At 41.9% G+C, this 16,655-nt stretch overlaps 1 protein-coding gene and 1 long non-coding RNA gene across 2 annotated transcripts in view; one reads left to right on the top strand and one right to left on the bottom strand.

Moving 5' to 3' along the window:
• The window catches only part of slco3a1 (solute carrier organic anion transporter family, member 3A1), a 48,839-nt gene extending 35,345 nt beyond the window's left edge, over window positions 1-13,494 (bottom strand). The window contains exons 1-2 of the mRNA XM_036149981.1: window positions 12,848-13,494; window positions 2,644-3,082 (exon numbers count right to left, since the gene is read on the bottom strand). Coding sequence (XP_036005874.1) covers window positions 2,644-3,082; window positions 12,848-13,003 — 595 coding nt within the window. The 5' untranslated portion in view covers window positions 13,004-13,494. The remainder of the gene's footprint in view (window positions 1-2,643; window positions 3,083-12,847) is intronic.
• On the top strand, window positions 12,103-14,535 carry LOC118566733. The gene is made up of 3 exons (XR_004933254.1): window positions 12,103-12,287; window positions 14,187-14,305; window positions 14,418-14,535. It is a non-coding gene; the product is annotated as an uncharacterized LOC118566733 (long non-coding RNA).
• Window positions 14,536-16,655: the final 2,120 nt, after the last annotated feature.

The following is a 16,655-nucleotide window of genomic DNA, read 5'->3' as shown; positions in this document are numbered from 1 at the left end:
TACAGAGCAGAGTGCCGCCTTTGTTCACAGGTGACATCTGGCTCGAGATGACAAAAGGCAGCTGCAGAACGGATCAGGAAGGGCGCGCGTGTGCCAGGCTGAGCTCATTGTCCCTGCTCCACACCGATAACAAACATCTCGCACTGTTCAGACACATCTGCTCCATCAGCGGTGGACGTGACAGTACGGAGAGTAAAGTATCGACACAGTCAGAATAAGAACATCTTGTGGGTCTGGTTTAAAGATTAAGTCTACAGGAATGATGATGATGATGGATGTTTTAACCTTGATACAGCGCCCTGGAAAAGTGCAAACGTTGGTGTGGTTTAGAGGAATTTGTGTGTCAGAAGAATACAAACGTGGTGAATGCTTGTGAAGTGGAAGGAAAGGAAAAGGCGACATGGCCAGCCTCCGAATCCATACTTAGTAAAACCACCTTTGGCTGTGATTATGGATAGAAGTCTTTGGGGGGAATGTTTCTGAGAATCTTTTGCCAGTTTTCAAATCCCGTCAGATTTTTTAGTTGGATTACAGTCTGGACTTCGATTTGGCCATTGAAACACATGAATATGCTTTGATCTAAACTGTTCTATAGTTACTTTGGGAGTATGTGCAGAAGCAGGTGAACCGCCATCCCAGTTCCCAGGTCTTTTTGTCGCCTCCAGATGGAGGGGCTTTATCAAAAACCACTTGTCTATTATCTTTACTAACGTGCTACAAGCTCTTGCCAAACCTTGTCGGAAGAAGGGCGAAAACATTGCTACAGACCATAACTTTAAAGCTCAGCTTAGTTCAGTGGCCAGGTCCAGTTTTTTTCCAACTGATACAGCTGACCAAAGTCAAAACCTTCCTGTCACTGTGTCATTTAGACATTTGAATCCATGCTTTCATTACAACTTGGTCAGATTACTGCAATGCCCTTAACAAAACGTTACTGGCTCAACTACAGCTGGTCCAAAATGCTACTGCTCGTCTTTTAATTGGTACCAAAAAAAACTAGAGCACTTTTCTCCTGTTTTAGCAGCAATTCATTGGCGGCCAGCTCCTTTAAGGATTAATAATAAAAGTAGTTTATTTGCTTTTAAATGTCTTCATGGCCTTGCAGGCATATGTCAGACCTGCTTCATCTCCATGCTCCCTTTCGCTCGCTCAGGTCGGCGGTTCAGTACTCATCGCTCAAAAGTCAAAGAGTGTGCGGAGAGGTGACCACATGACTGAATCCCTTTCTGTATATCTTCTCTTAAAACCAATTTGTTTTCTTTGTGGCTTTGAACCCAGGTCAAGATGTTGGTCTTGGTGCATTTGTTGTTTTTATGCATTTGCTCTCTATTTTTCTTGTTTTTGCTTTTCTTGTTATTTATTAATACTTGGAATAATGAGCTTTTTACTGTGTAAAGCACTTTGAAATACTGACTAGTATATTAATGTGCTATAATAATAAAGCTGAGTAGAGACTTGCGAAAGCAATTGGTAGTGATGGATTTTATTTAGAGGTTAAGGATTAAAAGGAGCTAAATACATATGGATGTAACACTTTTCAGATTTTTAATTGTTAAAAAAATTATCTAAACTAGGGCTGGACGACGATTTAATAATGTAAATTTATAGATGTGTGGCATGATAGAAAAAAAGGGGTCAATAAAAAGTCAATAAAAAGTTCAATAGAATAGTTTTCCTTCCTTTTGCATTCTAGCCTATCATGTAGGTTAATATTAGAGTAATTACATCCTCCCAACCAATCACAAACAGACCCAGGAATGCCCATCACCAAGCTCTGGCCCATTCAAAGAGTTCAGAGTGCACATGTTTATTTTTATTTTTTTTTTTAAACTTGCAGTTTTGGTAAAAAGGTGGTTGAATAAAGGGTTGAGTATGAATTCAGTGTTTGTGTGTTCTTTATCTAAAAATAGGTCGCTAAGCAACAGCAAAAAATGGCCAGGGCTGCACTTAAAATTGAATTTGTTGATAATTATTGATAAATATGATTTCTATTTTATTGATGTGCTTTTTTTCTATATCGTCCAGCCTTAATATATATCTATTTTTCTTTCACTAAAAATGCTTTGAAGTGTGTGGATGTAACGTGATAAAACGTAATTTAAAAAAATAAAATAAAATTAAGGGGTTTGAATACTTGTGCAAAGAGTTGTACATAAAGCAAAGCAAGTCAACGTCTTGGGGATACCAAGATAGAAAAATACGCACATAATCCATAAGTATAACCCTAAAAAGCAGCTGAATGTTGCACAGGAAGCAGTTCCAAAAGCGCCTTAAAAACCATCATCAGCAACATTTTTCCTTTGAGAGGGGATTGAGCAAAATGGGCAGCCGTAATGGAGATTAAAAGCTCCGGGATGTGCTCACCTGGCACTGGAGTCAACAGGCCCGGGCTCGCCACAAAGGAAAAGCATGCAGGTGTCCTTGGTTGACTAAAACTGCAAACGTTGCACCTGATAGTGGTGAGCAAACACAGCCCTGTTTGCTGTGTTCGGTAAATCTCAGCTGCAGGTTTGTCTTTTCTACAGCGATAAATGTGCTTTTTTTTTTTGCACACCAGTTTACTTGACCCAAGCCATACATTTTTAAAAGTCCAAAAATATATTTCTACCTGATTTTTTTTTATGAGAGGAAACTATTTCTTACCTATATACAGCGAGGAGTCTTTCTTCTTCACGTGATCGTCGATGTAGGAAACTCCAAGGGGCTGCACCGGCGTGGCCCCGATCCCCAGCAGGACCTGGGCCCCGATGAGCAGCAGGTACATCATGTTGGTATTCGCCTTGTTGGAGCACAGAAGCTCGCCTGAGCTGGTGTTGGAACACACATCCCGACCCACGTCCGTCCGCTGACGTTCCTCCATCTCATACTGGCTTGTCAAGAACTCGGGGAGAGCCGAGAGGAGGGCTCCCAGGGCCATGACGATTCCCCCGCAGCCGATCAGACGGGGCCGGTGTGCTTTGGCCCCGAAATAGCTTACGAACAGGATCAGCGCCAGATTGCCGATCTCGAAGCTGCTGGCTATCACTCCGACATCGGCGCTCTGCAGGTTGAACCGCCGCTCCAGGGTGGTCAGCACGCTCACCTGAAAAGAAAAAAGGACAAACCTGACGACATGGAATTCAAATTTACAATTTACATCCCATACTGGGGGCTCCTCCCAGCCAACGGAGCTCTGTTTCTACTTTATTTACTTTCCTCGCCAGCTTCTATCCTTCACCAGCTGTCATCCACAGTTCAGAGCGAAGCAGGAACGTAGGGCAGAAAGAAAGTTTGCTACTCTGTGGCAGTAAAGGCATCCCAGCAGTGGCTATGGGATGTTGAAATCTGGGGGAACACCACTTTTACTTATTTGACATAAGGGGTCGTTCTATAAAGGAGCAAGGAGCTAATCTTGACCTTGAACACAGTTGTTATGCCAACTTTTGAACTGAAGGTTTCTGTAAAATTAAAGCAGAGCTAAAACTCTGCATTTCTTTCCCACTTATCCTGCAGATTCACCTGTATCAGAACATACATTACATGCTGCTGTCATACCTATAGATATTTCACAATGCATATGGCACTTAAATGTTTCCGGTCTTTCTGATCGCGTTTACCTGAATATGGCTCCATTTGGAGTAAGCAAAAATGTAATTAAACAGATTACACCTATTTGTACATATCAAAGGAAAAAATATCTTTGTCTTGTTTCTGTACGTTTTTTGTTGCTTTATTGTATTTAGTTAGATTTGAAATATATACATATGTATTTAGAGTTTAATTGGTTGCTTCACCCTGATGAGAAAAATTACCCACTCCTATATAGGCTGAACAACCAATCAGGAAGCAGCTCCTTGTTTTTAAAGGGAATGACGCAGAGGATAGAAAGAGGGAGGGTGCCTTAGTGGCTAGTGCCTTCATTATTACGTTAATTGATGCATTTTGTGTTTCATTGACATATGCTAATCACTCATGGCAGTGGGGAAATTTACAGCAAGCTCTTAAAACAGGATAAGTTTATTAGAAGTTATTTATTACTACAAATCTAACGGGAATAGGCATGAGAATAATTAATTTCCTTCGTCGTTTATATGATTAGACAGGATGAAGCGAACCTAAACAAATTTAATGGATAACATGGGCATTAGCCAGCCAGTTAAGAGCAAAGCAAAGTTTCTTCCGCTGAACTTGGCTCCACATCAACTTGCTCCTTTGTTTGTCCCTATTCACTGTTTGTTCCGGAGACAACAAGACAGATTGCTTGTGTCTGATTGCAGCGTGTTTACGTGCGTAACACAGATTTGTGATACAACTATGATCTTAAACCGCACTCTCCACTGGAAGGAGACGGGGTCCTGGTTCGGTGTCAGGAGATGTGACAGATACCGACTGGTTTGTGTGTATTCACTCTATTCTTCCCCACAGGACTCAGCAGGAACAGCCTTTTAAGTTGTTTCCGACAAAACTAACACGCAGACAAAAAAAAAAAAATGACAAGAGATCACAACCCCTCCGTACAGTACACTATTATAGGAAAGACGATTTGGTCCTCCCGCAACATCATTTTCAATCTGTGACAAGAAAAACCCACATAGATGCTCTTGAATCATACATTTAACTTGAAATTATGTGGTTTCTTGTACTTCATATGAAGCCTAACTAGACACATATTAATAAACCATCCTACTGGAGACTTTAAGTTAGAAGTGAGGATTTTGTTTCACATGCTTTATACCAACTTCTTCTCTGGAGAAGATGACACCGTGAGATGAACTCTCACATTAGCAGCTCTGTGTTCAGCTGAGTGGATAAAGGTTTGCACTCCAAGCCTTGGTTTTTAACATCTTAAATAGGCAACATACAGCATCTGACAATGACAGCAAAATTTTTTTAAACTAAGACATGTGGAATGTGAAGGCTGATTGGAGGGTTACACACAGACTGAGCGTCTCGGGTAACTAAAGCAAAGAGTTGAAGCTGCAGCAGCATAACAGCTGGCCCACTATTTGTGACAGAGAAGATTAGCAGGTGATATGGCTGCCAAGTATAATGCAGCAAAGCTTGTTTCTTCTCTTGAATAAGTTTAAAATGTGTTTTTTTCTCTTTCATGCCCAGGTGTCACGAGTGGCTGGGCTCAGTATAAGTGCAGCAGGTCCCTCCCTGTAGTTCAAAGTGAAGGGAGAATGACCGCTGGGAGCGCCCAGAGTCTTCCTCTGAATTTAGGGAATGGAAAACTTCGGCCCCTTGGGTGGCTATTTCTCACAAATGAAAATACACTGAAACAGGCAGGGCTGGCTCCTCCCAACATGCCTCATCCAGTTTTTAGAAAGGAAAAAAAAAAAAATCCAATGAGATTCTTTGCTACTATGGAAGATCTGAGTAAATGTGAGTCTGACTGTGCCGGAAAAAAAACCCCCTTCTGAGCAGGATAGGTTCAGCATGTTCATGTCTTCAGTTCTGACCTCAGCAGGCAGGTTTCCAAGAGGAGTTAAACCACCGTGAATTAAACAGGAAAAAGAAAGCAAATGGAAAGCATTCGGTCAGCGGTCACAGCCACATTTTGCCCAGATTACAGGGGAAATGTTTCATCTGCTCCACAGCAACAAGCAAACTTTAAAACGCGGAGTGGCGGCATGTCCACACACGAGAGCAGCTGGTCTCATCTGAACACATATTCACCTTTCAAAGACATTTTTTAAGAACTAAACCGCAATAAGGGTTTAATCTACCCGCACAAAGAGAAAAGCCTCTTTACGGTTTAGCTCCGAGGTAGAAATGCTAAAACGATGCTATTTGCGACGGTTGAGCAGCTGTGTTTAGCTGGAGCTGAGGCTGTTCAGAATAATTTCCACTCTGGTTTATGAGGTGGAACTTCGTCACTGCTGGTTCACCCTCCTCCAACGACAGAGAACAATGGAGGTTAAAGAACAGTTATGGCCGTGAAGTATATTATCTACTATTACGTGATACTTTAAACAATATATTTCTGTGTATGGTGCTAAAACTAAAACCCAAACAGTATTGTTTATGTATATATATATATATAAAAAAAATAACTCTGACTGAACCCATGAACAGCACCAGTTGTCCATTTCATTTGTTTTAAACATTCACTGCTCTGTCATCAATCCCTGACCTCAACTACTTGGTTAACAGCTGCGTCTCTGCACAAAAAAAGCCAGAGGCTATAGCTACAGTATTACATTATCAAGATGTAACATTAGGTCTTCATTATCACAAACCTGAAAATGTTCTCCAACATACCCAACACCAATTACCGTAACAACCCCCCCCCCCCACCCCACCCCTAGCCTCGTGAGACCATCCTAATCTCGCGAGCTTTCAAGGTTTCACTCGCAGATCAGTCTGGCTACTCTCCGTTAAAGAAAATTTGGAGCCGTTCACCAAACGAACGTCCAATCAGCGTTGGCTTTGAGGCGGGTTGAGGTGTGACGCAACGGGAAGCGCGACAGTTCAGTCTAGAGAACATGGCGGCTTCAGCTGACGAAACTAGCGTTAGCGCGGCTATCGAGCAAGTTTTATCGGAATTACAGAGTATTTCTTTGCTGAGCTAACGAGCCTTTACCTGCAGCAGCAAGAGTAGCTTGGCTTGTGGTTGTGTTTTCGTCAACAGAGCGACGACGAAGCATGTTGACGAGTACGTCATGTGCTTCGTTGATCTGATTGGTTTATTTGGCCCGTCTATCATCAACATAGGCCAATCAGCTAACCAGTATTTTCGCCCCTTCCCAAAATTACTTCAACGGAAGGTTTCCAGATGGATATGCGAAGCAAATCTATCTGGCGGCGTCAGGTTACCCCCCCCCCCCCCCACACACACACACACAAAAAAAATTGTTATAGAATGACTGCAAATAATACAAAGGTATTGTTTGGCAGTGAATGGCGTCCCATTGGAGCAGTCTCACGGTCTTTTGCGTGAGACCACTCTGCGTGAGACTTGAGAACACTTTGCATGCATACAACCCAAAAGCCGCCGCAAGTAATACACCTTTGAGATGGCAGAGAATAATGTTTTCCCGTGGACAGATGACGAGGTTCAACTGTTGCTTAAGGTAACTTTGAATTATATCCATGCTCAGCCGTGGTTATATTCGGAAGAGTCAGCAGCCAAACCGGTACTCTACTAGCCTATCTGCCATTTCTTTCTTCTTCTGTGGTTTTTACAATTGCAGGCAGTCGTGATGTTGTGTCTGCACATTCATTTCATGACGATCTCTGTCACACTGCGCATGAGTCGGGATTCCCTGGAAGAAAAGTTCAGTCTTTTCTTGTTTACGTCGCAGCAGAAACCGGGACGTTTTCCATCCGTTACACTCTGGAACCAGTTTTCACATTATGCTGCTGTAAGAAAAAAAGAAAAACATTCACCGTTGCCGTGTAAGTGAACAGTAACTGTTCCGTTTTGCTGTATCCAGATACAATACTAATTTGGCATGGTATCGATACTAAATATTTTAGCATACGAGGCAAACGAAGAAGGAAAACCCAAAGATCTTGACAAGCCTGTGAGCAAGCTTATTTAAAGCATGTTCCATGTAAAAAGCCTTGAGATGACCTGTTGTGAATTGGCGGCATATAAAAAAAAAATTAAATGAATGTTGAGATTGAAAAACTGGACTTTTTCATGTTACTAAAATATTTTTATGCCTTTAATTGCATTTTTTTTTTATCCCTGTGGTATCGAAAATGATATCGAGCATTCAATACATTCCTGGGTATCGATATTGAGTTTGAAATTTTAGTATTGTTACAACCCTATTAAGCACAGTATTGTAATTTATATGCTGAGCTTCTGGATATAAAAAAAGCCACAATATTTCCCCTCAGCGTTCCTCAAAACAAAGGCTGCATTGAGAAGTGCTGTCTAGTCCAAATTTACTGGATTTTCCACACAAATTTAAAAGCCATAGCTACAACTTTTTTCAAAAATAAGTGGTGCAGAATTAAAGTATTGATATTACAGAAAAATAAATATATAGTATATAAATAATTGCTTTCTAAATTATGACAGATCCAAAATATATATTTGCCTCTGGTTACAAAGGCAACATGGACACGTAAGGATTCTGCATTAATAGTCTCACGGGAGACTGAGCTCAGACGTGGCCAGATCGTAGCAGCTCCGTGATAACGCTGAGAAAAGGCTTCTTCTCAGCGTTAGATTCTCAGATTCAAGTGGACTAAAAAAGAAGCAAAACGAGTGCAAACCTTGGTCAAGCTTTTGAGCATTGGAGCCGACTTAAGGAAACAAAGAGGCTCAGAAGCGACGCGGAGGTTGCCGCTTTCCTGGCTGGGAGGAATTAAACTTGTAGCTATATCCTTGAATTTAAAACTCAAATCGTCTTGGTGTCCTTATTCCAGTTTTATCTGCTCTTGTGAGCTGCATCTCTATCTTTGTAAAATTATATATTTTTTTAAATGGTCACAACAGCTCAGAAACACATTTCACCAAACACCAAAAGGTGAATTATAGGAGAGCCATGTCCGTTTATTAGAAGACAAGCAGTAATGTTGGCCGTGTGGAGTTAGGATGGAAGATCATCCTGTACTTACTGGTGTACGTTTGAAGAATAAATTGTGCAGCATTTTACAACTTTTCTAGTGCCACTGTGATGCTAGTGGGCTAAGTCAGAGTCATTGATATGGGGGTAACCTGGGTTTGAATCGCAGTTGCATCAGGAAGGGCATCCTGTGAACCACTGAACATTTCTGTGCAAGCTGAAGTTACTTGCTGTGGTGATCCCTCAATAAAAAAATTCACCCACTACACCTCAAAGATTTGAATTTAGTCAAAATAAGTGCAAATTCAATCTCCTTACTTTAATGTGTTCAGGTTGGGGAATTTTAGAACCCCTCCTGTTAGAGTTCTTGTGTTTAAAAATCTATATGAATTAAGCTACTCAGAACCAATTCTTGCACAGATATTTAACATTTTAACTTTCAATAAAGAGTACTTGTAACAAATATCAGGTTCTAACCTATTTTTATTGTACCTAACATGATACAGAGAAATGAGCAATTTATACATTATCAGCCGAGCCAAAAGATACAATCTGACTGATTTAGTTCCCTTTCATAATTACAAAAATGATAACGTTGCTTGAAGCCCAGCTGTTCAGCTAGATAAAATGTGCTGCAAAGCATATTTCCTAACCTTTATCTGATTAAAAAAAACAACAACAACAAAAACCAAAAACAAAGTGTGTCAGGGTACACAAAGTTTGTTTGTGTGTTTCCAGACACTGTTTCACGATTTCCACTAATGCAAGAATAGTCATTTTTTTATGGATGCACGAGATTTCAGTCAGTACAGAGAGCTTTAATTCAGACACTAGATTAAAAAAGTGGCAGGTTTGCATAAACTCTCCAAGTCCCCCATAACTTGGAGAGTTTGCACAACGCAAGTGCATTTGTGCTTTGTATGCAGAATTTTGCACATTGTGCACTCTGAAAAGAGGCTGCATTCAATTAGCTGTTTCAAACTAGTGTTTAGCGGCATTTGTATGTATATGTCTGCAAAGTGTTCCTTGCCTTGTTTGTTTGTCTGTATAGTGTGTGTATGTGAGAGTGATACTGCCTTTATTTTATTCTGCACTACTCTCGGTTTCTGTCAGGAGGAGCAGTCTCCATGTGCTCCACTAGCCACCCAGTGCACAGTGGGCAAAAGGCAGCTGATGGGTCACAACAAAGGATCTCTGTTTCCCAGGATGACTGCATGAACACAGTTCACCAGAAAACCAGGAGAAGGTCCACCACCGTTTTGTAGCATCTGGTTGTCATTGTTGTGACAAGCTCTTGTTTCACCCCACAGGATCGATTTGCCAGCATGCAGCAGAAGCCTATGACATGTCAGCCTTTCCAAAGGGGGTGTGTGTGTGTGTGTGTGGGGGGGGGGGGGGGTTTGCTACACACCTGCTTGGCAATTCTCTAAAAAAATTAGCCTAAGTAGACCTCAGGTGGTAAACACCTTCCTGCCCCCACCAGCCACGGACAGACAACAGCTTGGTACAAACATCATGGGGTGCTGCGATGCAACCAGAGCACTGCATGGTAGTGGGAGGCCTGTGATGTGGGCCTGTGTTCACAGCCAGACAGAAGATATCACTGTCAGTACCACCAGGACTCCACATAAGTCTTAATTCTGGCCTGTTTTTGCACACCTGTACATCTGCAGTGTTTTTCTTTATAAAGCCTAGAGTCTGTTTTGGGGATTTTCTTTGTTTAAAACTATTAACTATTAAAAATAGGCGGTGCCATTAACTCACAGAACTTTATTTCCTTTATACAGTTAAAATACAATTTACAATTCTCCTTTTCACATAAAAAGCCTTATATGATCATACTCCAATATAAATCAGAGCTCTGATTACCGCGTATGTTCCTAACAGAGCACTTTGCTCTCAGACTGCAGGTCTGCTGGTGGTTTCTAAAGTCTCTAAAAGTAGAATGGGAGGCAGATCCTTTAGCTATCAGGCTCCTCTCCTGTGGAACCAACTCCCAGTTTTGGTCTGTGAGGCAGACACCCTGTCTACTTTTAAGACTAGGCTTAAAACTTTCCTTTTTGACAAAGCTTATAGTTAGAGTGGCTCATGTTACCGTGAGATATCTCTGCAGTTATGATGCTGTAGGCTTAGGCTGCTGGAGGACGTCAAGATCTAGTTCTCTCACTCTGCCGAATTCTCCTACTATTCTCCAATTTTGCATTGTTTGATGTTATTTCAACTTTTATGTTCTCTCTGTTTTTTTCCTCCTTTTTGTGTCTCTGCTCTGTCTTCCCAAACTCCCAGCTGGTCGAGGCAGATGGCCGTTTACGCTGAGCCTGGTTCTGCTGGAGGTTTCTTCCTGTTAAAGGGAAGTTTTTCTCGTCAGTGTCGCTACATGCACGCTCGGTATGGGTGATTGCTGCTAAGTCAACGACAATGCAGACGACTGTCCACTGTTGCTAAACACTATTTCAGGAGGAACGAATGTTGCTTGCCAAAGACTTGATGCAATCTGCTGGTTTTCCTTAGATGGAAAACGTTTTGACCAATCTGTCTGTATGATTTTATTGAATTGACTTTGCAAAAAACCTTGAGATGACATATGTTGTGAATTGGCGCTATATAAATACAATTTTATTGAACTGAGTAAGTGTTAAAGGGCCAAACTAAAGTATAAATGCAAATTCTGGGAACTTTAATACCATTGACTTGCACAGTTCAACAAAATACTTAACTGCAAAGAAAAAAAAGAGAGAGTGAAAAGCCATTGCTGAGTCCATGACTGCCAAATGGTTTGGTCACGGGTATGAAACGGAAGCAGGAAGGGACAAAGTTACCCTATGAAATGGGGGGAATGCTTTGGCAAAGAGGCAAGCAGACATAAAATGGTGTCAAAACTAAGACTGGTGATATATTTCAGATACCTGTGACACCCAACACAAACAGTTAACCAACCCAATGGGATTCACTGCTTAAAATCTAAATCACGTGGAGCCTACTGAAAGCTTACTTTCAAAATGTTTAGTGAGAAAGCTTGGAAACAGTGATGCTAATCTTTGCTTCTGTTTGTTTTGTTTCACCGTTGAAGCCGAGCCGCTAAATCGGTATAACTTAGCGCGTTGCTGATTGTCTTGTACAGTAAGGAGCTCACAGAAAAGCAGGGGAGGGGAGCACGAACGTTGAGCTTTCCCTCTCAGGTGCCAGCAAACTCTCCTACTGTAAGCACAATGATCCAATCAGAGATGCCATAGTTGAACACTTAAGTCGACACCAGCTTTTCAGCCTGACGTCAAACTAGGTAGCAGACATACGTGGGAAGAAACCTTCATGGAAATTAGAAAGGCCACGTGTTTCTCCATGAGGTGATTGCAAACCTAACCGTCTGCTCTAGTTTTACAGTCTATTCGCTGTTTGAACAGGTGTCCAGAACTAATGTGCCATAAAAAACAAAACGAAACCGCTCTTCCAGATAAAAGCACGCCTGGCGGACAAAGTACAAAAGAGAATCCTCTCTCTCTCTCTTTTTTTTTTTTGCTATCAGAGTTAACACAGCGTGGCACCACGGTCTGAGCTGCAGGATGCTCAGCAGGTCCACTTACAGAAGAAGATAAGATGTTCCAGTCCAAATATGGCTGAGGCATTTCGGGTTTGGGTGTATTAATTGGGAGCGAGCGGAGGCATCGCCGCCTATCCTCAGAGGATAAACACTGCTGATGTTGAGCCCAAAATGTTCACAGCGGTTGCCCGAGGCGGCGAATCTCATCCGAGATGCTTTAGTGAACAACGTGTGTGCTGCTTCAGGTAGTTTTCCTTCCGCCGATTCCATACTAAGAAGTTTTTTCACATGGCTGTGTGTGTGTGCGTGTGTGTGTGTGTGTGTGTGTTTCTTTCTTTTGTCGTTTTCATTCAAATGGCATCCTGAAGAGGCAGGGAAACACACAAACAAACGAGAAAACGCTGATCTTTAATCAGTGTGAGTAAATATGAAAGCACAACAGTGTTGGAGGAGTAGAGGAAAGAAGGAAGAAATTATTTGTGAGGTCTTGACCTTGACTGGAATCAATAAATCTAATTAGACTTTTTTTTTGTTCTGGTTTAAGTGGGTTGCTATCAGTATTGGAAATAACCTGGTATGGTTTAGGGATTGTTTAAGTTTCTCTTTATCCACGTGACAAGAACCAGAAACCAAACATCTGTCTCGGGAGCCGGGTTCTGGGTTCTGTCCTTGCAGCCCTGCAGAAAAACCAAGAGTCTGGCAGAAAATCTGCAGCACCAGCAGCAGTCCGCAGCAGCCTTTCATTGTACTGTACGACAGTAAGAGTGCTCCCGGCAGCATGACGCCCTGATAGTGTTGTACTCACCAGGTAGGCTCCGACGGTGCCCTGAGCCAACATGAGGGCGCATTCCGATATCAAGAAAATCTTGATGTTTGAGAAGCATGATGACTTTTTGCGGAGAGCGTCGCTCTCCAGCGCGCCGCCGCTCCGCTCCGAGTCCCGGTGCTTCTTCACCTGCATCCCCGCCGCTCAGGACTCCCCCCGAAACACTCGCCGGGGACGAGGAGGAGGAAGAGGTGGAGGAGGAACAGCGGCTTTATTTTTTCTTATCGACCCGCGAAGGCAACATCCGAGGGGTGTCTACTTGGCGCCGCGTCTCGTTAAAGTCAAACAGGTCGTAAGGCTTTCATCTGACAGAGCACAGATCCAAAAACTCTTTTCGCCAGCTAAACATCGCTCCCTCGCCGACTGCGCGCAGAAACGCCAGAGCTTCCCGTAGGGCTCAGCCAAGGCACGAGTGAGTCGCCGGCCTGAAACCCGCCGTCAGATCGCATGTTGGTGCCGCGCGGAGCTCAGTTTGGGTTTCGGCGGCCGGTGGAGGTTCTCCTAACTCCGGGAGCTGGGTGCTGTCATGAAGCTCTCAGGGACAGCGGCTGCTGCGTGTCTGGCTGCGCACCCGCCTCCAGGCTCTGCTCTCTCTCTCTCCTCCTCCGGTCTGTCTGTCTGTGGCACCAACGCTGCGCTAGAGGCGCTGTGCCGCGTCACGGCACGGAGGGGGGGGGAAAAAACGCCAGACTCTCTAAACATCCTCTAGGACACAGTGTGCGACTTCTAGTGCTGTTAAAGGAATATTTTATGGTTGACGTGAGGCTTGGCAACAGTGGATGGCTGCGTTGAATGAATAATATTGGTGTACCAGGGGCGTTGCTTGACAGGAAGTCACCCCGGGGCACAGAACCTACTTTATATACAAGTGAGGTTTTTGACATGGGCCATATGGACAGTTCAATGGCATTATTGAAAAAAACAAAAACAAAACAATATTAAAAAAATGTAACTTAACTGTCAGGTTCTCTTTGCATTTGTTTTCTATTGCTTTTTTTTTGTATGTGCAGGAAAGCAATGGAGCCCCACCCTATGCTACTTCAAATTTTAGAGGATGTCCTGCACTTTGGTACAAAGGTGCAGAAGTAGAGGCTCACCAAGTGAAGCATGCGTGCAAGAGCCACCACTACCTATCTTTACGTATTTTTAAGCAACGTTCAAGTACAAAGGCTTTTTTCAGGAGTTCAGTGTAGTCCAGTAAATTGGAGGAAAAACATTAGCAATGAATGAATGAATGAATGAGTGAGTAAATAAAAAAAGGATAATCGCCTTTCTTAATGAATTTGTGATCAAGATAACGTGCTCTTTTTTTTTTTAGCTGGGCCAGACTTTGAAGAGGCCTTGGAGGGCCAGTGGCCCGGTCGCCCAGATTTATGTTTCTTTATCTCTAACTTTTCTCAAATAATTGAATGGAGGATTTCACAACCAAGATATCAGGTAAGGATTATCGTTTACATTAGCAACGTGATAGTTTTTGAAAATACACCCACATACTTTACACGGGTAGTTTTGATGTTTTAAACTGAGGTTCAGTACTATTTTTTAACAGTGGCGTAGTCTGTAACTTTTGTAGAAAAGCCTTCCTGGGACTGACTAGTGGCACAACCTCTGTCGGGGTGGAAAGTCCATCCAAGCAGGAAGACTTTTTTGTAAGTCAAAAGGCACTTTTTTTTTTTTTTTTTTTTTTTTAACAGCGCTAATGTTTCGCTGAAATTTGATCGGAGGTTTTACTGAAACACGGAAGTTGTGAATTAGTTGTTCACCTTTATTTCAGACAAAATGAGTCCATATCATTAAAAAACGAAAACACGTAGACAGACGAGTAAACATCAGTCTTCAAGCAGAGGAAACTATCACAGAATATGCAGACACTTGTCCCAATGGTTATAGAAACTTGACATATACCGTGTGTCACCGTGTATTACAACAGTCAAGGCTCTTACCATTGAATTTTTTTGACTTATTCAAACGGCACATAAATTTATGCATCTAGTTTGTCAGTAAAGCATAAAAAGTTTGGACATTGTTTATGACAAACATTTGACTTGCAGGTGTCCATCTTGGAAGCCTCAGGAAGATTCAAAATGCGTCCTGAAAAGCCACCTGCAATTTCCTTATTATGGCTTTACTGTAATTATACCACGAGTGAGTGTTATTTAAAAAAAAAAAGTTTCAGTAGGCTTGAAAAAAGGCCTCTTTAACATTATATGTATGCATGTAAAATTTCCACAGCCTTTATATGGCCTTGCACGTAGAACTTGCAGCGCTGTTGCTTCACATTCTCAACATCATCACAAGGCATGTGCCACCCGGTGACACCTATGTATCCAAACGTTCACCATCAGACCTCTAATCTTAGAAATAAATTCATCTTTTATTACAGTTATACAATTGTACATAGAACATTTCAGAACAATGGGGCATTTATTTGTGTACTTCCATTACACCGGGGAGAAAAAAACAAGGATCTGTATGAGTTGACGTCAACAAATATGCAACACTTGAACATGTCAGGGACTTTTTTTGAGATCATTTTAGACAGTATTTATAAATAACCAAAATACCTTGCAGACATGTGGAAGGAAACAGAAGCACCCAGAACAGACATGTGAAAACATCCAAAATACAGACTGTACGAGCTACACATCCGATAACCAAGCAAAAAAAAAAACCTTGTTGCTTAAGTTGGCAGTACTACATCACTGTTTCTTATCCCAAAACTATCCACTGTTGTTGTAGATATGGGGGACGCCAATTGTTTTTACTGTGTTTAAGAGAAGTAAGGAAGCAGACGTTCTGTCGTTTGCTCATCATGTTTCCACCGTTTATTATTGGATCATCATTTCAGAGTGTCTGGGGTGAGGTAGTGCAGTGGCTATGATGTAATGCAACCACATAATGGGATAATTATGGGCTTTAACAGACTAAATGAAATACAAATGGCATGTTATGGCTGCAAGGATTTTCTGAAAAATTTTATTCAGGAATAGAGCGAGCAAACTATGTAAAGGTCACCGAAAAGTAATAGGCAGGCTGTGAAAAAAACTTTAAGAGGAAGAAAGTCGGTATAAAAACGGTATAAAAATAGTTTATTGGATTACACAATAACACAAATGTGTCTTATATTACAACAGAGATAAAGATTATTGTTTCTAAAGATTTTCTTCAGCTGCAGATTCAGAAATGAAAGCTTCAGACGGGAAGCCCACTTTGTCTCACTTCCTAGAAACAGCAGGAGCTGGAGTTAAATAAAAACTGAAAATGACACGGAAAGATTAAAGAGTCGACTTTGATTTAACTCCTCATTTTTAGACTTTTTGTTTGGCAGGAGTACGAAGTAAAGTGGTTGTAAACTGTCAACTCTTCTTCACGTTAAACCCACTACATTCCCACAGGACAGTAAAACATTGAACTAAAATATATTAAAAAAAAGTCTGTGTTGTTCTGCCTGTTGGTAGAATTGGGCTATCGACAAACGGGGACAGTTTTAACGCTGAATGTGTCAATCAAACAAACTGCGGCAAAGTCTTCACTTCCAGTTGAGCAGAGATGTGAAAAACCACAACAAGTATGTAAATACTGAAAGCTTAAAACGAACAGTGTTATGAGAAATGTAAATCTGATGTGCTGCGGTAGGGTCTGCAGCAAAACCTAATGTGAAAGACCCGGTGACCCAGCTGAAACAGCCACCTGGACATGCCTGTGACTGTCTGTGTGTGTGTGCAAAGCTTGCGTAGTTATAATTGAACTGCCATGCAGAGGCTTTGAGTTATTGTTCCCAATTTTC

The sequence above is a fragment of the Fundulus heteroclitus genome, chromosome 2 (genome assembly GCF_011125445.2).
Source record: "Fundulus heteroclitus isolate FHET01 chromosome 2, MU-UCD_Fhet_4.1, whole genome shotgun sequence".
Classification (NCBI taxonomy): Eukaryota; Metazoa; Chordata; class Actinopteri; order Cyprinodontiformes; family Fundulidae; genus Fundulus; species Fundulus heteroclitus.
The sequence above is the reverse complement of the archived record's forward strand: the minus strand, read 5'-3'. Positions and strand labels throughout refer to the sequence as shown.